Source organism: Morchella importuna (genome assembly GCF_003444635.1).
Source record: "Morchella importuna strain M04M26 chromosome Unknown Morimp01GS005, whole genome shotgun sequence".
NCBI lineage: Eukaryota > Fungi > Ascomycota > Pezizomycetes > Pezizales > Morchellaceae > Morchella > Morchella importuna.
In genome coordinates, this window is record NW_025763402.1 from 927,877 (window position 1) to 954,104 (window position 26,228).

General features: G+C 48.8%; 6 protein-coding genes across 6 annotated transcripts; 5 read left to right on the plus strand and 1 right to left on the minus strand.

Annotated features, from left to right (window-relative positions):
* Window positions 1-2,389: 2,389 nt before the first annotated feature.
* Window positions 2,390-6,400, plus strand: LAJ45_02781 (uncharacterized protein; the record flags this gene model as incomplete). Its single annotated transcript, XM_046112372.1, has 5 exons — window positions 2,390-2,398; window positions 2,461-2,572; window positions 2,639-3,025; window positions 3,182-3,184; window positions 3,252-6,400. 5 exons carry the CDS (start codon window positions 2,390-2,392, stop codon window positions 6,398-6,400), a joined length of 3,660 nt encoding a protein of 1,219 aa, XP_045974498.1.
* A 1,894-nt stretch (window positions 6,401-8,294) lies between these two features.
* On the plus strand, window positions 8,295-10,847 carry LAJ45_02782 (uncharacterized protein; the record flags this gene model as incomplete). Its single annotated transcript, XM_046112373.1, has 6 exons — window positions 8,295-8,456; window positions 8,513-8,557; window positions 8,615-9,022; window positions 9,104-9,319; window positions 9,410-10,688; window positions 10,753-10,847. The coding sequence occupies 6 exons, from the start codon at window positions 8,295-8,297 to the stop codon at window positions 10,845-10,847; spliced, it is 2,205 nt and encodes a 734-aa protein (XP_045974499.1).
* Window positions 10,848-11,908: 1,061 nt separating this feature from the next.
* On the minus strand, window positions 11,909-13,401 carry LAJ45_02783 (uncharacterized protein; the record flags this gene model as incomplete). Its single annotated transcript, XM_046112374.1, has 3 exons — window positions 11,909-12,284; window positions 12,339-13,209; window positions 13,332-13,401. The coding sequence occupies 3 exons, from the start codon at window positions 13,399-13,401 to the stop codon at window positions 11,909-11,911; spliced, it is 1,317 nt and encodes a 438-aa protein (XP_045974500.1).
* Window positions 13,402-15,203: 1,802 nt separating this feature from the next.
* On the plus strand, window positions 15,204-15,800 carry LAJ45_02784 (uncharacterized protein; the record flags this gene model as incomplete). The annotated part of the gene is made up of 3 exons (XM_046112375.1): window positions 15,204-15,299; window positions 15,391-15,541; window positions 15,622-15,800. 3 exons carry the CDS (start codon window positions 15,204-15,206, stop codon window positions 15,798-15,800), a joined length of 426 nt encoding a protein of 141 aa, XP_045974501.1.
* Window positions 15,801-17,385: 1,585 nt separating this feature from the next.
* On the plus strand, window positions 17,386-18,635 carry LAJ45_02785 (uncharacterized protein; the record flags this gene model as incomplete). Its single annotated transcript, XM_046112376.1, has 2 exons — window positions 17,386-17,463; window positions 17,523-18,635. The coding sequence occupies 2 exons, from the start codon at window positions 17,386-17,388 to the stop codon at window positions 18,633-18,635; spliced, it is 1,191 nt and encodes a 396-aa protein (XP_045974502.1).
* A 6,175-nt stretch (window positions 18,636-24,810) lies between these two features.
* LAJ45_02786 (uncharacterized protein) lies at window positions 24,811-25,233 on the plus strand (the record flags this gene model as incomplete). Its single annotated transcript, XM_046112377.1, has 1 exon — window positions 24,811-25,233. The coding sequence occupies one exon, from the start codon at window positions 24,811-24,813 to the stop codon at window positions 25,231-25,233; it is 423 nt and encodes a 140-aa protein (XP_045974503.1).
* Between the last annotated feature and the right edge of the window lie 995 nt (window positions 25,234-26,228).

The window sequence follows — 26,228 nt, forward strand, 5'->3', positions numbered from 1 at the left end:
GTTAGGTTGGGTGAGTGCCTTTCTGCCCCGGAATGCAATCCCGTGCCCTCCCGCTAAGCGAAAAAAAAAAAGGCTTCATATTTTTTTCTTCTGCTCCTATCTCTTTCACGGTGATCAAATTAAAAGAAATTGAAAAGATTGAAAAGAATGCAGACTAGTGTCCTTCCATATTTGGCTTCGTTCAATGTCGGGTACTCCTACAAACATAGTTCTTATCACCAATAAATAAATATAACCCCAGATGAAGGAGCAAAATTCGCACCTCCACACGCACTAAACACCCGGTCGCGAGTAACCAACATTGCTCCGGCAATACAAAAACTGTGAGAATCGAGTGATATTTCATGATCTGACCTGCACAACCCACTACGGCCACAACTACCACCAGAACCTACTGAGAGCCCACCCTGCGGGCTCCAATAATATCAGCACCCACCAACCACAATACAACAGCCAGGACCACCAATCAACTCAGACAATCAAGCGAATACAACACTACCTGCAGAGCTCATCTAGGACCGCGCGAGCTGCGCATCCTACGATACTTCATGGCCTCGGGCCAGGCGGACTACATCCTATTGGGCCAATCGACAACCGGACCATACAATCGCCTTTTACATGTTGATAATGAGTTAAGGATGTCTAGATGACTGACTCTCTCGCATTTTGGCATTTAGCTCATAGATGGGACTTTATTGCTTGCCTCGGGGCGAGGAAATTCAGATGGGTTGACTATCAAGACCAGCAGTATCTCCCCGTACCATAATAAGGATGGAATAAAAGGTGCATCAAACTGGAACCCAGATCCCGATAAGGCATTCACTCATACCCGCGGCGCGATAGCGACACTAGCTAGCCTCAGACCTGCCTGCGTGCTCTGGGCGCGAGAGGGTTCGAAGGAGGGGTAAATAGTTGGTGCCAGAGGTGGATGTACCGCCGGGGATAGAGGAGATGTTAGCGACAGTGGGAGTCGGGCCTCTGATCGTGAAGATTATGGGTGCTTCGTCTGCTGGCTGTATTTCTGATCCTCTTCTTCGATCTCGTGAGTCGATGTGGGCTTGAAGAGCATATTCATGAGTTCTGCGCTATATTCATCATGCCAATGGTTGGAATAAATCTATCCAGGAGAGATATAGTAATAGCATTTAGCTATATTGAGGCAGGTGGAATAAGGGGCTTTATTAATACTCCTCGCTGGAGATATCGATTCTCGCTATTACGTCGAGGCGCAGGGGATGTTCTAATATAAAACGAGGTCCCCTCACTAATTTTCCGGGTTGACGATCGTGATCGACACGGTAGGCGCTCTGCAAGATGCAATACCAAAGCCATTATGCAGACCTCCTCGGGTTCCTGCAGCATGCAATAGGTAGTCAAGGGCTGACAAAGGGGTTTGGAAACTTGAAGCGAGGGGAAAGATGGGTTGATGGTGTTTCTATCTACTGCAAGCAGCTCCACGCCGAATTCTCAACGACACTCATCTACCCGGAGATCATGGTCATATATCAGATGGGATGAACACCCGTGCACAATGGATATAGTTGGGATCTCTGGTAATGATTCAGTTCAGATCTATTGTTGAGATGTCCGTGCAGCCGTTGTCTTGAAATTATGATGAGGAGGCCTGGGATAATTAGAGGGGTGAGGTTGAAATTGAGGGTTTGTTTGGCGCTACGTTAGTGGCCGTAGGGCTAGGGATAAAACATCTCTTCTATCGAACGTTCTATCGACCCCTGTATCAATGCTTAACATTGGCGAGGGTATGGTGGGAATCCGGGGAACTATTCGGCAGCTAAGCCAACTAGATGGTTACTTTACGGGTATTTTAGACATGTGTCTGCTGGTGATCTCAGATCGTCTGGAGTAGAGTGCCTCCAGAGAACCGAATGTTGTTTGCAGACGCAGTCAAACTGGATTTACCCAGGTCCTGGGTGAAGGAGGAAGACGAATGGAACGGACACAAGGGGCCAACGTGGTATGTACATGACAAGGGAATGATGAGAGTATTGGGTTAGTATTCATTTATTCAGTCGGAGATCCACGCGTATAACCGAGCCACGATCGCCATCATCTCGGAGTGATGAGAATCCTTCTCTCTCTCGACATCTCCACATCTCCTCTGCCCTATCATCACCGGTTGTCGACAAACATCCAATTCACCTCCCCATCCATCATCTGTTCATCGTTGTCACTATACTCACTTTTGAAAACTTTTGTTCAGGGTTAGGGTCGCTCGCAGTAATTGATACGTCACGTTCTGTTGAGCCGCAACACCACCACCACCACTCCAAGTCGAAGACTCGATCACGAGTTCGCCGGGTCCACGGGTTCGCGTCTCTCAAACTACGACCTTCTACTAAGCTCATCCACCAACCATCTACCCTCCATAATGAGCACAGTACGTCTCCTCCGAATCCCTCTCCACCGGAGCAACCCCCCCAACTGATCACTTCCTGCTAGACAAAAGGGACACTATACCTCCAGCGCCTTGAGCAGGCGCGGTGCAACGGCCAGTGGGATGAAATCCCCGAACTTGCCAGAAAGGTTCAAAAACATGCACCCGGCCGAAAATGTACCTCCTCACGCCCCTCCCTCCCTCCCGTCTTCTGGGAAAACAGAAACTGATTCAGAACGCCAGGCCTTGCCTTGACAGCAGCTACGGAAGCAAAGATCCATCAGCTACTTCCCCCACCATTACCTCATGAGTCACCGTCAACAATCGTCTCTTATATCGTTTCTTTGGACGCACTGCAGGATACGCTGCAGCAGGAGCTGAACCGAACTCCGGAAGCGGCAATAAGGTTGCCATCGCCAGCGGGAGGTGGGCCTAGCTCGGTCGCGACGGCGGATGATATAGTGGAAGCAAGGGTGACGGTTGCCTGGGCCTGTATGTTGAAGGGGGAATGGGAAGATGTGATTAGGGTTATTCCGGGGGCCCGGGAAGTGTCGGAGGAGTTTGTGGGCGTGGGGAAGGTGAAGGATGGGTACATTGAGATTGCGAGGATCAAGTCGCTGGTTTTACAAGGTGCGTAGCAGTGGTGATGAAGCGATGGAACCAAAAAAATTTCCTTTCTTCTCTGGGCCGTTCACCCTGTGTGCTGGAATGTAATATCTGTCCTGGCTGGACGATCTCGGGAGTTTGTTTTGTGGCTTTGTCGATACCTGGAGATGGTTCAGACAGCAGGTACGGACTGTGGTGGCTGGTGGGGGGCTATTTTGGATGTCTTTGTGGTATTGACTTGCTCTCGTAGGAATCGCTCTATCACATACAAACCCCAAAGATCTCTCGATTCCATTGCAGCTCTATAAAACCGCAATTCGCCAGGCAGCTACTCTCCCCACAGCATTACGTGCTTCACCATCAACTACAGAGTGGACTGAGCGAGCACTCTCCCATGCTGCACTCACGACATATCGATGCTGGTTGGAAAATAACTCTCCAGATATTCCTCTACCGCCAGCAACTGTTTGTCATACCACCCCACGGAAGCATGAGAAGCCCCGAGGCGAGTGGAAAACGGACTCAGAACAAGCGACACCATTATTAACACCCACTGTGGAGGATGCGGAATCAATACGTGCGGCGATCGAGAAGTCACAGGTCGATGAAGCAACTGTTTCGGGTGCATTCAAAGCGTTTCACAGATTCGTTTCCGATCTCCCTGGACAGAAGCAACCAACTCTCACATCCCCTAGCCAAGGAAGCGACCCGCTCAAAAATGCAGAAAGACGAGAAGTGTATCGCCATCACTTTCGTTTTCTTTCGGTGCTGTTATTACCACTCACCCATCCAGATGCACCTTATCCCAGAGTACCCCTCAACGGCTCTGAAAACGCCTCTACATTATCCCTAGCTCCTCCTCCTGCTCAACCAGCCGGCGCCCCTTCTCAGGTCCGCAATGAGTTGAATTTAGTACAAAACATCTATGAGGCCTACTTATTGAACACATATTCCTTTCCGGCTGCCGCCACCTTTCATCAACCCATTGGCGAGTTTGTCGATATTGTCTGCGAAAACTGGCGGGTCGCTGGGGGATCGGGTCTGGATGCCGAGGCTGTAAGTGAGTGTCTATACCGTGCCGCCACAAAGACGTTCCATTCGCCGCGAATTCTAAGGCACTTGTTTTACGTCCTCATATCGATGGGAAACTTGGCCGATGCTGTCCTTTCGCTCGAAACGTATCTGGATTTGAGCGAGAATGCGGCCGAGAGAATTGCGAAGGGAAAAATTGAGAAGGATATTGACTCCCCTGCTATGGTTCTTACGACTGCAGCCGACGGGATAAGAATGCTCACAAAGTATCTTGGAGAAGGCGCAAAGGCCTTGAAAATTGCGGGAAGGTGTGAGAAGTGGACACGCGATTGGAAGGTGAGGGATCCTTTGGTTCTTGGGATTGTGTATCGGGGTATTGGAACTGCGAATGCAGCGTGGGCGCGGCAGACAGTCATGGGCGAGGAAAGGAGCGAGATTCTTTTGTTCGCAAAGAAGGCTTTTGAGAAGAGCTTGAAAAGCGATCCTGAAGATGTGGACGCTTATTACGGTATCGCAACGGTTTATGCCGACCTTGGCGATGCCACTGCTGCAGTAAAAAATTTGCGAAAGGCTTTGAAACGAATTGGGAATACTAGAAGGGAGCGGGGGAGAAAAGCTGCCGTTGGTCATGCCCTTTCAGTTCTGCTCTCTGCGCAGGAAGGGTTCGAAGAGGCAGAAAAGATATGTGCGAAGGCTTTGGTTCTTCTGTCCCCGTCAGACCCTACCACATTAAGCGTAGACGAGAAAACGCTTGCACTGGAGCTACAAATGACAAGAATGGCACTCCAAGAAGCCACTTCAGGGCCATTGTCTGCTGTTGGGGGTGCTGAAGCTCTCTTGACACTTTATAACCGTCTTTTCCCACCACCTCTTGTTCCGCCGACATCCGAATTCTCCTCAGAGCCTCCGTCGACCGCTAAATCAAGCCGTAGACCCTCCACTGCTTCCCGCATCAGCAGAATATTCACCATGAAGCCCACATATGAGAAGCAGTATTCCATCTCTGCGAATGACCTCTCTACTACGCCAGCACCACTTGGATGCATCCCTCCAACACGCCCCGGGACTGGCAGGCCAGATTCCAGCAAATCGCAGTCCGTTCGCGTCCGCCAGAGATCTACATATCGCGGTGCGCCGCGAATTCGGGTTACAGCAACCGAGCCGATAGAAAGCATCCCACCGTCCTTGGCGGAGATCCAAGCTGCGGAAAGAAGCCGCAAGGGTAGGAGGTACTCGGTGAGTGGTGGAACCATCAGAAGGTCAAAAAGTGTCAAGAGTACATACTCGGTGGTTGGCACAAGCGTCGAAGATGAAATCCCCCCATTGCCTAGTAGCACCGATATTTCATCGCCGGCAACACCGACGACGAGTAGCGGCGGGGACGAAAAGAAGGAGGGCGCGATGTTCAGCGTGCTGAAGAGTAAGCTGCAGAGAGTCCACAGCAATGGCACCTTCTCTCCCAGCGGCAGCTTCACACCCAGTCGCAGTGGTACCAGCGGAACTTTCACTGGAAACGGGAGCGGGACATTCACGCCCAAGACAACAGGGACTGCCACGCCAGTCTCCGTCTATGACGAGAAACCGCAAAAGAACCTCCCAAACAACCTCCCCCGCTCCGCACTTCCAAATCCCATTGCACCAATCCCCGCCACAGAAACACCTACTCCTACTCGTAACATCTCTCGCCCCGTGTACCTCCCGGAGCCCATCCTCCAAGAAGCAGCTGAGCGCCACCGCTCAGAAGACACACTCCGAACTGTCTGGCTCTTCATGGCCGCCCTGTACCGCCGCTGCGGCTGGGCCAGTGACGCTCGGGATGCCGTTGAAGAGGCAGCCCTCATCGGCACTCCTTCCTCCAGCGATGCCCCAAAGGAAGGCGGCTTTGGCGCCCGCATCGGCACATGGGGTGGCTGGGGCGAGCTGCAAGGTGAAGGGGCTGTCAACGTGGAGAGAGCGCTACAAGCTCTCGAGAATAAAGATGTGTTCAACGCACAGCGCTACTTCGAGGCCGCGCTGGCGGCCGACATCAACTGTCCTGGCGCGATTGTTGGGCTCTCGCAGCTCCTGCTTGGGCTCATTCCTGCTGAAGAGGCGCCGGTGGGGAGGAAGGAGACGGTGCCGTTGAAGTCATTGAGGGAGCTGGAGGAGGAGGCGGTCATGAGGGCGGCGAAGCAGTCGAGGGCGGTGACGCTGTTGAGGGCGTGTACGGAGAGTCCGAGGGGGTGGGGGTGTGCGGAGGCGTGGTATTCTTTGGCGGAGGCACTGGAGAGGGAGGGGGATGTGGAGGGGGCGAAGAGGGCACTGTGGAGGGTGGTGGGGATTGAGGATGCGAGAGGCGTGAGGGATGGGAGGGTGGAGGTGCTGTAAAATGGGTGCTTGCATGGGTTTTGGGTTCGGGTTGGGAGTTTTAGATGGGTGGTGTTTTTTCATTTTATTTTTTCCTTTACTTTTTTTTTCTCTACCTCTTTTTTTCACCTTTTAGTAGTTTCCCTATAAGTTTTTTTTAGTTCTTTTCTTTATCTTTTTTTCTTTTGTACTGCAGGTAATTAGTTAGGTAATTACGGGAATAAATGGGTTAAAAAGGGTGATGCGCGCGGTATCTGTAGTTATGTGGCTTTTTTTGCTCTTTCTTCGTAAAGGTGTAAATATTATGGCATGGTGTGTAGAATAAGATAATAGAGCTCCTGTACTACCCTACCCTGGTCAATGAGATATTTGAGGTAACTCACGATCGGATTTCCCTCCCCCCCCCCCCCCCCCGCAGTTTCTAGTAATTGCTATTTACTTTGGTGCAATCGATCCTCGAGGCGCTCATGCTGACCATTCTGTGCATATATTAATACTGTACTAGATTCATTGAGCTAGTATAAGCAGAGCATATGTACTTAGATATAGAGGAAATACAAGCCGGCATTTATGTTCGCATTTTTGCCTATTCCAGAGCTAGAGAAAAAATCATTTTTATGTTTTTTTGATCACTGACGTCTCTAACATGATAACCAGGATTGTATTAGCGTCAAAGAACATTCTCGGTGATTCACAGGTCATCACTCGTATTTTAGCGTGATGTAATTTTCAGCATATTAACCATATCAACTACCGCTAACTAGATCCCTGGCTATATTGATCCCCAGACAGAACACTTGGTACCTAACTCGCTATTAACTACAGGTATTATTTCAACAGTGGGCGGAAATATCTGTATAGTTACGCCCTGAGAGATAATAATCGATTTTGGTTCCGGCCTGAAGGTCCAGGGGATCGATAGACATATGTAAAGAGCTATAGTTATATGAGAGAGTGGGTTGATGCGCGTTCCACTATATATACCAGACTGTGTCTATGCGAATTCCTAGTTGTCCTTATTCAAATCGAAGCCTCATAGTCAATACATTAACATCCACAAATACCGTTACTAAACTAATAATTTACAAGCGTATAGTAAATAGTTATAGTTATCTGTTAGGTTCGAAGGGTGAATCCCATGTTAATTCGACTTGATGGAGACTGCTCAGAAATCGATGATTTGGGGGGTGGGGTGGATGGAAGTAGGCGCATCACGCTCAATCACTCGCAACATACAGCTCCTGACGCTCCAGTAATCCATAATACTTGCGAACAAGTTCATACCATCCATCGCCGTAGCCTAGTGGTTACGGTATCGCCCAAAAGGGCAAAGGTCGGTCGTTTGACCCGGGATACCTCTCCTTTTGCTGCTCCGAGACTCAGAGGGTTGGTCGCGGCTACATAGGCGACCCCTACCACGCCCACCCCGTTGCTCTGCCCTACACTCTACCTGCCTGATTCCAAGAAAATCAACCAATCATAATACTTCCTGATCACAAGGAGGAAGATTATACTATTTAGACACCGTCAGTATCTCATCACTTCGCCAATATTACTAATTCGTACAGAACCAAACAAGGCGGCAAATGCGCTTCATTCAGCACCGTCGCCTCCAAAGCATAACCAGTACTACCCCTGGTAAGCGTACATAGTACATACGACACAAGCCACAACACCAGCCGCAAATACTTGGTAGCCGGGGAAACCAGCTTACACGCACCTCCACCTGAACACCTCCTCCGCAGAACAAGAAACTTAGGAAAACATCTTCGTTGTAACTCATCTCTTTACCTCTTTGATCGGCTTCACCCACCATTAACATCTGTTCGTGCGAGGGATGCGGGCAGAGCAGGCCTACATACAACAAAACTATCCAACCTCCATACCATTTGACAGATTTTCAGGGCCATAAGAAATGAAAAACTATCCTATACGTATACGTCCTGAGATTGCGCCCACGTCCGGGCTCGGTAATCCAGATGCAAATTCCCGAATTTCAGAGTCTGCATTTATGACTAGGTCTATGCGCAGCCTCCGTGATGGCACATGGAGTCTAAAAGAATCGTCATTAACAGAGGTACGTAAGCTTTATGAAGAAATTTTTAAAGTCTAAGCTCACCTAAAGTCTATTAGCCTAAGAATAGGCGTGCACTCCAAGTACTTCTAGAAGAACCATGGGTAGGTAAGCTTCGTAACCAAAATTTCCAAAGTCCAAACTCATCTAAAGTCTATCAGAATATGCCTCCATCTACATCTCTGCATGACCCCCCGGCGCGCCCAGACGAACCAACGCTGCACGAGCCACACAGGCTTGGTAACGAAAGTTTTCCATGCCAAAAATTATTGAATGATGCCCGCCCCCAGTGCCCTCCTGCTAAGGGATTTGATTATTACAAGTTAGAAACCGAGTTCTATGATGACCATGTGGTACAGAAGACGTATCGATGGGAAGTTGAAAGTAGTAAAAGAATTTGGGAAAAATGGACATGGAAGCGTCTCTGGGTCATTGGGGCTGGGGCAAGTGGTGAGATCTGGCTTGAGGAGGAACAGAAATTGGGGGGATTCAGGGCGGTCAAAAAAATGCCCCGGCGATTAAAACCGGATTTCACTCGAGAGCTGCTGGCCTTCGTTAAGTTAAGAGAGGTAAGTGTTCTTGCATGCGGGATCTATTCGCAGGTCTCAAAGGTCATGATTTTTCAACCGAAGGTAACCTGTATCACCTAGCACCCTCACCTATTCGTGCAATTTATTGGCTGGTACGAAAGTAGAGACACTATATTTCTCGCCATGGAATATATTGGGTACGGAAACTTGGCGGAATATATGAGGAGACAAAGCAAGATGGTAGATTTCGAAGTGAAGGAAATCACGAAACAAATCTTGGAGGGGCTGGAGGTCCTTCATGGGAAAGGAATTTGCCATCGTGATTTGAAGCCTGAGGTGTGTGATCATGACTCTGCCCTGAATAACTATAAACCTTTATCAAGGCTGGGTTACAACCTTATAGAGATGCTGATGTGAAGTTGATAGAATGTTCTGATGGCTTCTATTCATCCTATTTGGGTCAAAATTACCGACTTCGGGATATCGAAGCGGACAAAAGACACTCTCCTACGGACTAGTTGTGGAACCAGTGGATATCTTGCACCTGAACTCCTGGGGATATTTCCTGGAAAAAGAACATTCACCCACGCACTTGACATATGGTCATTAGGCACCATGGTCTACGAAATGTGCACTTCAATCAAGCCGTTTCATTGTTTGGAAGATTGTGCTGAGACTAACGCAAGTGTTGACACTGGCTTAGAGAATTTCATAGAAGAGCCCTTGATTGACATGGAGTCGCTTATCGAATATTGTAAAGGATCCATAGACCTTCCAAGTAAAGCCCTAGAAGAAGTTAAAATGAGTGTAGAAGGCATAAGCTTTATCAAAAGCCTTCTAACTGGAATACCGGAAGACCGAGCAACTGCAGACTGTGCCCTTAAAAGCCCATGGCTGAAGGGTTACACTGGTTATTGGCTGAAGCTCCTGGAAGCCGAATTTTCAAGTCTCGGTGCAAATTTGGATCCAGCGAGGAGAGAAGACCTACTATTACGGAAAGCCGGTAAAGTGGAAATCATGAAATATTTATCAACTACGCCGGTGAAGGTATTCCCAACATTGTTACGGGAAGCCGTAGGGAAGGGACATAACATAGCTACCACCTTGCTCCTGCGATCTCAAAGTTGCAAATCGATAGACCCATTAACCCGTGGAATATTATTCAGCTCAGCAGCAAAGGCGGGACATCTGGATGTAATGAATACGCTCGTGCATTACGGGATGGACATTGGTGCTCTTATTGGCGGTGAGACCGTTTTGGGTTGGTTATTTAGGTTCCGAAACAACAAAATGATCGAGATTCTTTTGAAAAACCAACGCGCAGGAGCTCGAACAATCTTGCAAGCCGCAGCCGAGGGCGGATTTATTGATTATGTCACATTTCTAATAGACGACTATTACGATGTGAATGAACCAGCTGCAGATAATGGAGGTCGAACAGCGCTACAGGCAGCTGCTGGAGCAGGACACATGGATATTGTGGAGATATTGCTGGATAGGCGTGCCGATATAAATGCTGCAGCAGCAGGAGAAAACGGGCGGACAGCGCTACAAGCGGCTGCGGAAGGTGGACATTTTAGTATTGTCAAGCTACTATTGAAAAAAGGGGCCATTGCGAATGCCCCACCTGGATCATATAAAGGCTTGGAAGCCCTCGAAGCGGCAAAGATTTGTGGGAATCCTCTGATTATTAAATTGATTCAAGGTAATCTATTTAGACTTTGAACTCTTTAACTCTTCGTGGTCGTTCTCTAACAACGGCGTTCAAGAGTCATATCCAAAGGACTCATATCCAAAGGACTCATATCCGAAGGACTCATATCCGAAGGACTCATATCTGAAGGACTCATATCCATATTACTGACCTTGAGCATGTTTGGTATCCTCCCAAATTCACCAAAAGTTAATTGTTATATTAGGAGATTTAAGGTCTAATACTTAATTACGGTAGGAAGGCTCCTCCTACTCCCGAGCATACACGTATATACACCAATACCAAGGCGACTGTATTCTGAACTCCTTGAATGGCTTGATGGAAATAATCATAAGTGCAGACAAGGAAGACCATTTTCCATTTTTCTTTTTTACGTTCTATCTTTTTTTCTTTCTTCTTTTTATTTCTCCTTCTTCCCCACCCCTCCCCAATTCTCCCCCTCTTTCCTTTCACATGCTATATATAAGTACCGTTTGGCTGCATGTTGGGGGAGGGGGTCCGGAATAAACTCGTGGTTTGAATTTCAAAACATTGAAATTCAATCTAGGGCCCATTCAGCGGTTCTTGCTATTTGGTTGACCGAAAACGGAGTTATGAAAAGCGAAACGGCCGGAGGTTATTCCATTAATGTCATACAACTTTACCCACCAAACTCCGTTTTAATTATAGAGATAAGTAGAAGAAGAAGCTCTCAGCTGAGTTGGTTATATATATTGCTTCTCAAGGCTATAGTACAGAGATTGTCTATCGAACGTAGGTACAAACCAAGTTAAGGGGAGTAGTCTTACTTAGATCAATCAACAATATGCATGCAACTTTAACGGCTTACCGGACGGCTACCTGAGCAAACCTCAAGACCAATGATATAGAAAGTAGTTTTCTTCACGAACAAAACGCAATTGCCATTTCATTATCTTCGCCGATCATATATATGCAACCCAAGAGCAGGCTTGAATGAAGAGATTTACTTTAATTTTGATCATTATGTACCGAGTTATTTTTTTCCCCACAGCTAGCTTCGTAAGACTCATTCCATCAGTCCCGCTCCACATAAAACCTCATTCACATCCCAACCAACCCCTAGCAAAGATGAACAAAATTAAGCAAAGAAGATGCCACAAGCAAGCCCACAAACTACAAGACAAACAAGGACGTTGACATCGTCTCAATAAACCAAAGTATGACGCCCGAAAAGAAGCTGGGTATGGCACTTAGGCCTTCTTCATCTGTCTCTTGGCGGCTTTTCTTCCCTCCTTTTCTCGCTCCTTCTCAAGGAACTTCTTCTGGTCCTCGGCGCTCATGTTCCTTAGCTTCTCCTCACGCTCCTTCTTCTTCCCCTCATCACGCTTCATCATGCGCTCCTCAGCCTTTTCCTCATCAGCGATCTTTTGGAGCTTACGAATCTCCTCGTCACGAACGGACTTGACCTTTCGGAGAACTTCAGGACGGAAATGGGCGGTAAGGACAAGGTGATCGACGAGACGGATAAAAGCGGATATAAGTGCAGGGATCGCAGCAGCAGACTTCTCAGAAGAGGGAAGAGTAAGCTTGAGGGAGATGCGCTTCTTGGGGACGGTTTCTTTGAGTCTATCGATATTGTTAGAATGATTATCCCGAAGTGCAGATTTTAGGAAAACTCACTCCATGGGCTTGTCAACAGGTTGGTCGGTGACGATCAAGTACTCCAAAACATCCTGGCAGTCAATGACGGCATCCTTAAGCTCCTTGAACAAAACAGTGTCGCCAATCTCCTTGCTCTCGCTCATAACCGCAAGCCAGCTCGGAAGACCTTCCCAATCCTTAGTAGTGGTCAAAGAGAGATCATAACGTTCGTCGCGCCATCTCTTCATGTCACGCTTGTTCACAAGGGCCCAGACGAAATTGTCAAATTTGCTGTTGTGTCCACCGCCCTGCTTGCCAGCATCCTGTCCGTCGAAGGGAGAGATCGTGATGGTAGCACTGTCAGTCGGGTCGGGGACGCTATCGAGGAAGAAGGAAAACAACAGTTCGCCGATCCAGGCAACGGGGTTGTTACGGCGCTGAAGCTTGATGGTGGTGTGCATAAAGGCGATGTTCTGACGTCCGGAGGCATATGAGATGAACTCGAGCGCATGGTTTTCCTTGATGGCCAACTCGGGGTTGAAATCCTTTGCGACACCCAATTCACCGGTAGGACTAGTGTTGATCGTGTTCGCCCTTGGGATCTGGTTGAACCCAACGTATGCGAACTCTTGTGTCAGGACCGGCGTGATTGAAGAAATAAATTTCTTTGCAATTGCTCGGTTGCGGCGGGTACCCCAGACATGAGTACCAATGACGAAGAGCAACAGCAGCGCAACGTAGCCTTCAAACTTGAAGTCGCTGAGCTCAGCACGCTCCCACACTACGTACCAAGGGCCATTGGACACCGGGAGACCAGTTGGCGAAGATGCAATTGATGACACAGGAGATACCGATGCGGCAGCAACTGGTGAGGGTGTTGCCACAGATGGGGTTGCGAAGTCTGCGAAGTCTAATGTGGGGTTAGCTTAAGGCCAGATTGCGATGCACGAAACAAAATCCACGGCGAATTGAAGAGTAGAACGACACCTCCCCCATCAAATTGAATTGCTAGAGTAAGGAATTTAAACATACCGTCATCAGACGCAACCACAGGAGCCTGATCCTTTCCACCTCCGAAGAGTGAACCAACGAATTCCGCCATGATTAAAAAGTACCAATTGCGATGAAGAACAGAAAAGAGCCTCTATCGAGGAAAGAAGAAAGAAGGGGATGAAGGACAGAGGAGAGGGAGAAAAAGGGAGTTGTTGTTGAGTTGGCGTCGAATAGAGGTGGAAGATAGAAGAAGGCAGAGTGGCAGGGATTCCGCCCAGGTAGGTAAACGTCGTTCTAACCAGGAGGTGAGGTCTGTCCTTTCCCCGGGTTCACAGTTTTAACCGGGGGAAGAAGTGTTGAGCCGCCAACCCTTCTCCACGCCTACGCCCCACGTGCAGGGACTAGACAACCGAGTGAGAGGGTGTGTGTGGCGCAACCCAACCCACCGGCCATCACCTCAAATTGCGTGCACCAGAGACATGGTCCATGCATAGATCCACTTTCAACGACCGCAGATGTCAAAGGGTTCTAAACAAAGTGTTTGGGGGCGCACAATATAGAAACAGTTTGGTCAGAAAATCTACCTGCCAACTGCCCGGGCATCCTGTGACATGCGCAGTGTGACCTGTTGGATTTCTCTCCATCTTTGAACATACAGCTTAAAAAGAAAGAAATGACATGGGTGCTCGATTGATTTGAGACCTTATTACGCTTTATATACTCATATAGCTTCTTGATGATACTCAATTTCAATCAATGCTACCATTTGACCAAACACACAGCCCAAACCTCGAACTTCTTCAACCCCCCCCGTCCAGGCCAGACAGCTCAAATAAGGAATTCCAAACTTTCCATTCTCTCTCAACACCTTATTTTAATCAATTCTCAGTCCACATTCATGGAAATCCAGTCCCACAAGCCAAGAAACGCAGGCATTGAGACCTTATATCAAATATCTATTCCGACGACCCACTCGCCAAGCACAATATCAAAAAGCCATCTACACCAAGTATCGGATTTAAAACCGCTTCTATTCACCTAAGTACTCACTGCTATACAGAACGCCCCCCCTCTCTAACCCCCTTACCCCTTACCCCCTCCCTCCCCCATGTTCTTTCCGCCATCCCTCTAGAAAAAGGTCTTCTTTCCCTACACCCGCAATCCCCCATCAGCGCCCATCCCCCCCCCCCCCGAAACAACCACCCCACGAGTAAGGGACAACTTACAGCAACCATCCTCGACATGCCCCACACACTGCCGGTGACGCCGAGGCCCATCATGATGAAGTACGGGGTGAGCAAGTACTTGCTCCTCGGGGTCTACACAACCACCACCCATCACCACACCCATTAGCCCACACCCTCACACACCTCACACCTCACACACCCATACACCACAGGCAGAAGGAAGGGTAGAACGAACCTTAACCCACTGGCGCAACCCGTCGTGTCTCTGGAACAGGCGCTGGTAGTGCGTCACGCGGTTCTCGCGGTAGAGGAAACTTTTTTTTTACCCGCCCGAAAGTTAGCCGACTGCTCCGCAGCAACAAGGGGGGAGGGCGGGGAATGCGTACGCCATTGCGAATAAGTGTGTGTTTTTTGGTGAGCGGAGAGGTTGTATGTGCGGGTTGCGATGATGATGATGGAAGTGAAGGCGAGTGGTTGTAGTGGTTGTGGGGGTTGCGGGAATGGTTCGATCAGGAATCGGATGGTTCGGTCGGATTCTCCCACTCCACTCCACTCCACATGCCCGGGGGTGGTGGGTAGGGCTCGTTGCTGAGTCAGCATTGCTACTAACTAGCACTTATCAGATCTCAACACTACCTACCACAGACCGACCGACCGAACACAGTCTACAGATCTACAGAGAGAGAGCTTGCTTCCGGCCCGCAGCAGCAGCACCACAGAAAAGATGAGTTTCTACTTCGCCATCGTCGGCACAAAGGACAACCCGCTGTACGAAGCCGAGTTCGGCACGTCCAAGCAAGGCGGTGACGGGGTCGCACGCGTATGTCCCCGCCCCCTCCCTTCCCCCAAACCCCTCCAGTGGAATAGTAGAAGAGGAGGAGTGGAAGATGCTAATGGCGGGAGGTCTACAGTTCCGCGAAGAGCAACGCCCAATGAACCAGTTCATCGTGCACTCCTCGCTCGACATCATCGAGGAGGTGCAGTGGGCCAGCAGCACCATGTATATGAAGTGCGTCGACCGCTTCAACAACCTGTTTGTGTCGTGCTTTTTGACCGCTGGCAGTACGTTTCCCCAGAAAGAGGTCTGATAGGAGAGGGAGGGGGAGGCTAATTGGGGATGATGTGTGTGTGTGTGCACACAGATATCAAGTTCCTCCTGCTGCACGACACAAAGGCCGACGACGCCATCCGCCAGTTCTTCACGGACGCCTACGAGCTGTACGCAAAGACGCTCATGAACCCGTTCTATGAAGTCGACATGCGCATCGTGAGCTTGGTCTTTGATGCGCGCATCAGGAATGCGGCGAGGAAGTATCTGTAGGCTACTTGTTTACTCTAGATTAGGAGGGGTTTGGGGGGGGGGGGGGGGAGGGAGGCAGAGGGCAGAGGGCAATTGCTGGCTGTATGTGTGTAGGCAGGCGTTATGGGTGCTTGTTATTTTATTGGATTTTTTACTTTTGCTGTTGGCTTTTGAACCTTGCGCTTCTATAGTACATAGGAATTTTTTACTCTAATACAGTGCAATTATATCGTATCATATGGCGGTTTTTTTTTTCTTCTTTCTTTTTCTTTTTCTTCTTTTCTTTTCTTTTTTCTTCTTTTTCTATTGTGCGCTGATATTTATGCGTGTGTAATGATTCCTTCACCGGTTTTTCGGATAGGTAGAGGGGGAGAGAGGGGGAGGGGTTGAACTGGGGGCGGGGCTTGTTGGGGTTTGATATCATGGGCAGGGCAGGACAGGGCAGGCAGCGAGCGGCCCTTGCATGACATCTTCTGCCTAGCTAGAATGACAGCCCATGTGTATCTCACCTGGCTAGTATACCTGGATACCTCTTCCTCCAACGTGGGCTCCCTCACCAGGTCACAAAGGAAGGGCCCTCCCCTACATTGGTATAGTAGTAGTACAATCGGAAAGTAGAACGTGGCTGGGTGGGTCACCGCGAATCAAGCCACGGCCGTCACGGCGGCCGTCACGCTACATCCAACATGATCTGTAGCTGTGCCTTGGAAATTTCGCATACAGACGGCCGTTCTCGGGAGTCTGAAGCCTCAGTTTTTTAGGTTTCAGATAATCTGGCGTCCCTCCCCTTCACATTTCTGCGTTGACGTAGGGAGGCGGTGAGCGAGCGAGCGTGCCCTCGGTACCGTAGGTGTGGTTGTTTCAAAGGTTCCCCCTCCCTGGGTCGAGTATGCCGTCATTTCATCGGAGAGAGGGAGGGGAAGGGGGAATCCTATCGATTGCGTGGTGGTGCCCGTCAGGTACCCAACCCTTTATGCGAGTGGGTCCGAGGAGAGGAGGGTCACGATCGAGGACGGACGAACGAACGTGCAGAGGCTCATGCTGTGCAGCTGGATGCTTTTTTTTTCTCACATCGTGCGCAGTGGATCAATCATAGCAAGGGAGGGAGAGGGGGGGGGGTTTCACGAATCACAGCCATCTATGTATGTATTTTACGAGGAACCCTCTAGAGTAGAGCAGAGAGAGAAAAGCTACATGTATTGTATGCTCCTCCACACAACACCCCCCAGAGACCTTTCTCTCTCTCTCTCTCCGCCAGTGTTTGGGCGATACGTCACACACCCCTGCCAAGGGCCCTGTGCCACCCGTCACCGCAGCAACCATCAACAAACAACGACTCGCAACAACAACCACACGTTAACCGCCGACTGCCAACCTCCTGCATTTGGATTGACTGACACTCACTCACTTCACTACGACAACACGAGTGTCTGTCTGTCTGCATTCCTCTACCTAACTCACTCACTCTCACTCACTCACCTACTCGCCCACCCCGACCCCCACCCCCACCCCGACCCCTCATTCTTCACGATATCACGATAACGAATTCTTTTCACGCACCTAAGACAACTCTCTCCCCCACCCTCCCAGCTGCATTTCGCCAATCATGGCACCCGTAGTCTCCACCCTATCCGGTCGTGCAGACAGCTCCCTCCACGAGCTCCTGGCCCGTATCGACGGCGATGTCTCCACTCTCACGGCCCGTGCCCTCTCGGCCTTCAACGAGCTCCTCTCACACGACAGCCCCCTCTCCGCCCGTTCCGACCTCGCCCCCGCTCCAACCTTGAGCCCCGCAACAACGGCCCCTATGTCCACCCTAAATCCATGAGCGCCGGCGTCCTCGTCATCTTCTCTCTCCTTGGCGCCTCCATCGGCCTCCTCGTGCTCTGGCTCTTCGTCATGAAGGGCGGCTTCATCTGGAAGCCCACCGACTGGGAAGACTACAAGTCGTCCGTGCTCCGCCGCCCCGGTGAGCGTCCCGACGACGCAATCACCGTCTTCTCCGATGGCTCGACGCGCCGTGCTGGCGGCAGCACAGCTGGCGCACGAACGGTCGTCCTCGGCGAGCTCGACACAACATACACAAAGTCGCACGTCCACAAGACCTTTGGCCCGCGCCCAATGGGAAAGAAGAAGACATCGGTGTGGGGCAGGGGCGAAGGAAGTATCTGGGGGCGCCTGCGCGGTGGTGGCCTGAACGACAACGATACGGTGGTTATGCGTGAGAAGGAGATGCGACAGGTTAGTGGTGGTGGGCACAGCTTCGTGGATAAGCAGGAGCCTGCGAGGCCGAGGGGTTGGAAGCCGGAGGACTCGGATCTCTCGGGATATCCAGACCTGGGACGCGGCGAGACGACAGTGCGCCATCCGGCAAAGGTGCGGCACTCGAAGTCAAGGGCGGCGGCGTCGGCGGCGCCTGCGAGCAGGCCGGGTCGGGTCAAGTCGACAAGGACACAGAAGCCTCCGCCTCAGCCAAAGAGGATCCCATCGCCAGAGGAGGAATATACAAGCTCGGATACCGATACGGAGAGTGACACCGAGAGCGAGTCTGACAGCGACGATGACAGCATTGACCAGAGTCAGCTCGGGATGGCGAAAGGAAACAAGACCTACGCTCACCCGCTGCCGATGGAGAACATTCTTGCTGGGAGGTCGCAGGCGCCGATTGAGCGCAATGGAGGTGGCGCAGGCGGGACCTATGGTAGTGGTGTACCGGTTGGCCATTTGGTGCCTATTGGTCCTAGAGCGCTTGTGCATGGTGGTAGTAGGGAGGTCGTGAGAGCTGGTAGGGGATACAGGAAGGGGAGCGAGGGGAGCTTGTCGAGCATGGATAGCATTGGCAGCAGCAGGGTTTAGGCAGCTAGATAAACGCCTTATGATTAATGAGGGAATGGGTTTCTTTTGTATGGCGAGATTGATATCCTCTTGTGCTTTTGCTTCTTTCTCTCTTATTGGGTTTTGCTCTGTATGTGTGAACATGTCGGCTTGGCATTTATACCTTTTTTTATATTTTTTCTTTGTGTCTTTCCTTCGGGCTTATGGGCAGGCGGGTTTATTTTTCTTATCTGGCAGCGGGGGTTGACACCAAAAAAAAATTAGCATACATATGTATGATTCCAAGTGCATTATTATGTTTTGCGGAAGGTTTGGCACGGTTGGTCCCAGGATCCCTGCAGGGTGATTTGGTTAGCGTAGACCGAGTGAGAAACTATGAAGAAGGGTCTCTCCAATGATAAATGCCTACCCGAAAATAAAGAGTGGTCTCAAAATAAACTAAAAGTCGAATCGTTTCGAATAAAGTGAGATTATAACGAAGGCTAATGCTCATATGAATCGACTCATGTAATTTGAACCCTCTCGTAGAACCCGAGTTATGTGGCGGCGAGTACCGTTAAAGTCTGGAATACCCTGAGACCACTAGATGGACAATACAAGGAACAACCAATAGCGTGTAAAAGAAACATGGCGCCTAGAGATAAACCACAGAGTGAAAACCACAGAACAACAAACCAGATGGAGTTGTTCCTCCTCGTAGCCCTGGGGTGTGGTGGTACGGCCGTGCACGAGTGTACTAGATCAATTCGTGGTATCTGGTACTGCATGATTGATTGATAAATGCTGGGTCTGTATCGGATCAGATACCAAATAAAACGATAGAGGTACAGGAGAGAATTTGACTTTAAATAGTAGATCTACCACGCTAGTGGTGGATGACAACTGGTCTCTCTCCCTACAAACACCGTGGTATCTCTCGGAGTGGATGCCTTAACTTGGAAGGCCAGCGTTGATCATGACGTTGGCTTTTTCCAAACAGAAGACGTATATGTGCCAGTTCCTCTCTTTCTTCATCGGAATACCTTCGTGCCCCTGAAGAAACTACATGTACATGTAGCCTCTTGTTTTGTTTGATGCATAAAAAAAAAAAAAAGAATAACTCTCCTGAGGGTTGATTTGACTGACTGACAAGGACATCCTAGTTATAATTATTGCTGGTGCGGTCTGCCCGGAGGTAGTGGCCCCCGAGCCAATTATCACTTGTCCTAAGAAAAACAAGTCACATACTACACCACTTTAATTCCATACCGTCTTTCTCGCCTTGATTGCTTTGTATAGTGTGTACGGCTCCTAGACGGCTGACTCATGTGTGTACCTGTCGGGGGGCCCTATCAATCGAGTTACATCCTGGCCAGAATGTGCAGGGTGTATTTTAAAGGTCGCATCAGGCCTTCTAGCGGCATTTGATACGTACATGGCCTCTCCATCCGTGTTTAGTGGGCCCAATTCGCCGATCTTTTTGGTGTTTAATTGAAAATATGCACGTATCTCTTTCCCTTATCTAAGAACTTATGTATCTATATCTGGCCTGAGTGCATATATCATATCATGTGATTTCTAGACTCAGGTAACTGAGCTGTACGGTACATGTATGCAGCCCATTTGGCCTGTGCCGGTGAACAGCCACCTTACGAATAAGGCGGACCAGTGGAGCCAGATGGGCAGATTCTCCTACCGAATTGTGGGGTAATGCAGGGGCGCGGCTCGCTGCATTTACCGATCATGCAGTTGATGGAACCGATGAGTGTAGAAAGAGATTGTGATGAGCCAAAGCTTACTTTTTTTTAGCCTTGTACGCTCTCAGCGGTAGATGTTAGAAACGGAAACAAGGCTGAACATCGGGATCCGGAGGGCATGTCTTACGTTCCTAACATGCTGTCCTACACTTCCTCACAGGTGAAATTCAGCTTACACTGACCTTGATCCTCCAAACAACATCCAATTGGTCCTGAAAACAAAGGGACGCGACATCTTTCATGGTGAATTTCACAACTCAGCGGACGATATCCAAGCCCCAGCAATCAAGCCTCCATCCTTCTTTCTGATGGAAAGTTACCCACTTCATCGGTGCCAGCAGTGAGTATCCTCATCATAGGGATCCCACGTACACGAAGTCTGCCCTAGAGTATATGATTGAACACACACCCACATAACAAACGCAATAAACCATCGACATTCGAGTATAGCTAGACCCCAGGCCTGTGCTTGGGCTGGATGACCGGTGCACCTGGCAACGGCTAGCACGGCCACCGAATCCGCACTGCATGTGAAATTGAAGATCTCCTATACGCATATGTGAGTTAGCTCTGGGATGACACGGTGAGTACGCTGGGGAGAGAGTATTCACTGGCCTGATGTTCTATGCATCGAATCGCCAACACTGCAACGGTCTGCTCCCCAACAAACAATCATGTTTAAATGGCTTGCGCCATCACAGCTAAAGAATATTGAGGCTTGGACTTAGGTAATTGGTTCTATCGATACTCCAGGCGAATATATGGTGTTGTACTTCACATGGTATCACTCGCTATCAAAATATTCGTTATCCTTTCTTCTACGGCGGGGTACCTGGATCACATAGCTGGGTGATACTCACTACACACCTGTATAACTAATTCTCCACTAGCCCACGACTGATTACGTGTAGCTCTACAAACTTACAGTCCAGGTGTCAATGTTACCCCCAACGGAAGTTCTTCGCTGGCTGATCTGCTCGCATCAGGGGAGCGTGCATATTGTTTTTTTCTCAGTCCTGATGCACAAAAACAGGATTCAACTCATATTTTTCGATACAGGGGTCAACTACATACCCTCGATAGGCACCGTTACACTTGAATAAAAAAGCAATTAACGTATTTCAAAACTGAAGGGGTAGCAGAGTTAACACTTATAGTTTCAACACTGCGCATTGCATATATCAGCTTGACAACTCATGACTATGTATTCAACAATTTTTCTACGCGTCTTATTACTTGGCCCTATGAGTAGTTGTTTATGGTGCATTCTGCCGTGTGCAACCCCCCCCCCCCCCAATCCGTCTCTCCCGAGCACATAAAATTTATACTGATGCTGACATTTAGTGATATTTACTGAACTGATAGCCGCGCGGCGCGAACTGTTAAAATTATTTCATAAAACCTATAATATGGAAACACACTGTCCAGAATCCTTTCCCTAAAAGGGGTATAGCTATCTCTCTAACAGCATTATTTCTTTTATCCGGAAATGCAAAAAACATTGTTTCGGGCGAAATCAAAACAAATATCTTACCAAGTCCTCATAAATTCCTCCTATCAAACGACCTTCTAGCGGATTCACAGGACACAGGTACAATGAATTGACTCTAGATGGCTGCACCCGGCCGGCGCTTCCCTCAAAGATTGATACACACTAGTGATAATACCTTCACTCTTAAGTCCGATGGCAGTACCTACGTAAACTGAGCGTGTTCTTGGCAATCAGAGAAGCTGGGGCTGACGACTAGCGCGTATGAAACATCTGGAGTATCAGCATCTTGACTGCATACTACTTACTTAAGGCCAGTAGAGTACGGCTCTTTGGGCGATAAGCTAATACAGATGCGCTCGTATTCTGGGGTGGGTGATGCATGCAAGTCAAGGGGGAGCGATTTTTGAACAGATGCTCTAGATTTACTCTTTACTCAGGCATCAACATCATCATCATCATCATCATCATAGTTCGAGTTATCTGATGGAGACAAGCACGGTGGCAAACAAAATGGGGTTAAAGAAAGGTACCTAAGTACTCATCCTGCAGGGGTTCACCAAGCGCGGCAGTCAATCTGGCATCATCTAGAGTATGTATTCTGGTACTAGAGCACCTAGAATCATTAGTTGTTGTTTTTCATTGCGAAAAAAGAGCTTGTCTGCATCTTATATTTGAGTGCTCTACTTGTTTACCACGAAAAGAACCAGAAAATGCAGTTGCTCAGGGCAAGGATTATTTGTATGGAGTGGCCGTCACTTGCATTTTCTGGTTCTTTTCGTACTCTATGCGTTGGGAATAAGCAAGTTCTCAACTTTTTCAACCTCGGCTCAGCCAGCTCCGCTGCTTCAGCCCCCAGCTTCGGTACCAGGTGCAAAGAGCTCGGTCGTACTACTACCTTTGAACCAGCGAACTCAAGTATGGTAGCGTAAAAAAAATAAAAAAAGAGAGGGAGCAACGAGGAGATCAGGTGCCCACCCTTTCCTGCAAGGGTACCTCTATCCAACAGTAGAGGTTAAAACGTCAAAATGGTACATACCGTTGGAGAATTAAAATGCTGGATCGCTAGAGGGTGTATGACCCAATTAACCTATCATGGAAAACAACGGGTGCTTGTCGAATCCTGCACGATTATCGTGCCGGATCCAAGGCAAGAGCCGGTGAAGTGAGTAGTGATGGGGGTTGAATTTAGAACACGCGGCACAGGGATCAGAGGAGCCTCAAGATCGTTGTTCCTCCCCTACTCGCTGCTGTGTTGAACGTATCAAAAGAGATTCACAGGCTGGACGCAGAGGAGGGGAGATGCAGCAGAGGATGAGAAAAAAGACATTGGCCCGAATTGAAAGGATCGCGGACACTCTTTAATTTACACGAGTTATCGAGTTCCCAGCAGCATGTATGATGTGCAACGTGGAAGTGTTTCGTTTTAGGTATGTCCGTCCGGGACCTCTCGACTGCTCATTCTCCAGATAGGTACCATGGTATCTACGTCGGTGCCTCAATTCAATTGAATCGAGATTTTGACCCGCGACAACTGTATTTCCGGCGTCCTGCTTAGACCTCATGCGGTTAATCCTAGGCAGGTACTTTTGAGCACAGGAGTAGGATTCAGAGAGGCTCATGGAACTTGGATCTTTGGCGAGAAAGTCGTGCAAGCAATCAAAACTTTTCGGGGTTCACAACATATCATGCAGTGAAATCAGATTCAAGGTCACTGGTGCGGCTGGAGCGCATGAAATTTTCCATGACTTGCGGCTCTGCGAGTACAATACCAAAGTAGGTACTTCAATATCAGTTCCCTTTTCAATAATATATTTTCACGCAGGATTAGAGTAGGTAACCCAATCTATCCTCACAGCGCATCTGGTGTTGAGTCAGAAATCCTTGAACGGAGCTTGTCACGCTGCAGGTTGCTGTACTGTCACGCCGGATAGTACCTAATAGGTACTTACCATATCCATACATGTTTGTGCGAATACCTAGACACTCTCTACGTAAATACATTTACATACATACCTAAACGACGATGGAATCCTATTTTGAAATTAACGGCCTCTCCTCGAACCAGATCCTCAATTCCAAGCAAATGGTTCAATTGAGTTTGTTTCACTTGTCCACGCCGCACACGAGCAATCAGTTACATAACGTTGATTCTAGCCGATGAAGCAATGATAAGCAAATTCACACCGGTCATCCCACTCTATCTGGTGTTGAACCCCAGATAGGGACTGATGTCACACACACTGCACTGAAGATGTTTCTTTTTCAGAGTTTTCAGCCTTGCGCTATCCAATAGTCAAATGGGGACTAGTCTAGACAAGGATATGGATATACTACATTGCGTGAGTCACTCTTTACTCTACATGAGCACTCAGATGCATGTGGGTAGGTACTTTATGTACTGACCTTAATAAAGTACATACCAAGTGTCCCATGGACTTCTTGGCTCGGATATGGGCAAGTATTCTCTCCCTGTGTCTTTATTTTAGCAGAATAAGAAGGTAGTAGTGTGTTGAGTGGAGTGTGGTGATTGACCCGGTCTATCCAGTAACCCTGCCAAACTCAATCTATTCGCTGGCTTCCAGAAGGATTCCATCATAGGCAATAAGTAAAGTGAGAGGCCTTAAAAATAGGTAGGGGAGTATGTAATATTATGCTTGTCTGGGGACTAGCTGTGCATAAGTCGCACTTATCTAAGGTCACGGCAATGAGTGTGGGAGCTAACAATTAATCACAAGGCAAATCACCGGAGAATATTGGCACCCCTCCCCCATGATACGAGAGGCCCGGACAGAGCTGGCAATCAGTATAATAACTTCGGCCTCTCCCCTCCCCCAAACCGTTTTTATCCTCATATCACTACAACTCAATCAACTTACCAACTCCTCAGTTCCGAGCTATCAATTCGAAAAGAAACACTCAAACGTTCTCAACCTCCTCTCCCAAACCAAACCAAAACCAATAACCAGCAATGCCTGCCTCTACTACCTCCTCCCAGCCAATGCCACTTGCCCCAATCAACACCACTGGGCTCAGGACACGTTCAGATTCAAACGGCATGGGGTCTCCCACATCCCTCATGTCTAACTTCTCCTCTGGCTCTCCTCTCACAACGGTCTTCACGGAAAGCTCCCAGATCTCCGGCGAAGAGCCCTCCTCAATAGCCGCCTCAATCGCTCCCCTCCTCACCTCGAGCGAAGCGCCAAAGACTACCCGCCCTCACACTCTCCACCACACCCAGACAACCGAGTCCCGCAGAAGCACCGAGTCTGTCGACTCTCAGGCAAGATCCCTAAGGTTCAACGACTTCAGCCGTGGACGTCACAGCAACTTGTGGCTCTTCCGCGGTTTGTCGGTGAGAGGAACATTGAGGAAGATCGTTTCGAAGAATTAAAACAAAAAAACAAAAAACAAAAGCACCTTTCTTTTGGTTGCTTTGCGCGAGACGATACGATAAGATACGACACGATACGACACGATGAGCACTTGTAACGATAAGACGACGATGCCAACGGCCGTTTGACCACGGTTCTGCTACTACATTGCGTGGAGTTTTTTGCGATTTTTTGGGTTTAATTCTTTTTTTTTACTACTTATTTTTACGATCGCTTTTGGTTTCGAGCTTTTCCTTTTTAGTTTTGTTCTCGCGCTAGGGTTTTCCGCTTGAGTTTGAAGATACCTTGTAGTATTATTGTCATGATATGGGTTATTTAGGGTGTGGAGTTTTTCGTTTTTTTTTACCTTCCTTTTCGTCATGTGGCCCCCTGGGAAAGGGCACGATGCCTACGCAGTTTCTTTTGTCCGTTTATGAGTTGGGGGGGAAGACCTACGAGCGTGGGTGGGTGGCCGGAGGATGGAGGGGCGGACTGATAAAGCTTAATTGGCTAGAATCGGGTTATAGCACAGGGTTAAACTGTAGCTTCTCGCTAGGAATTCAATTAAAACATTTTCTTACTGCACTCATAACCAGTTCATCTGTATGCGTGTCCAAATCCAAGAAGACCCTCCCAAAAACCCAAGATCCAGCACACCACGGACACACACTCACACACACACCTATATCCACATCATATCACCCCTCCTCATAAATAATACTCACCCACCACCACCATATGGCCATACTTACACTACATCATGTATTATGCAGCTCCCCTGCAAGCTCTGCATAAGTTAACTTAGAGTAACTTGTGCGCACTCTGTTAACATGTCGATAAAGTACATGTACTTAATGCAATTCGCACCAACAACTACCACGCTGCCTGCACATATACCGCCAAAACTCGAATAATTCGTTATCTCCTGACAGGGCTTTATCTCCGTATTTGGGCTCGGCGGACCGAAAAAGGGCATATATGTGCGGATCGTAATGCATGATCCACAGAGGCTTCT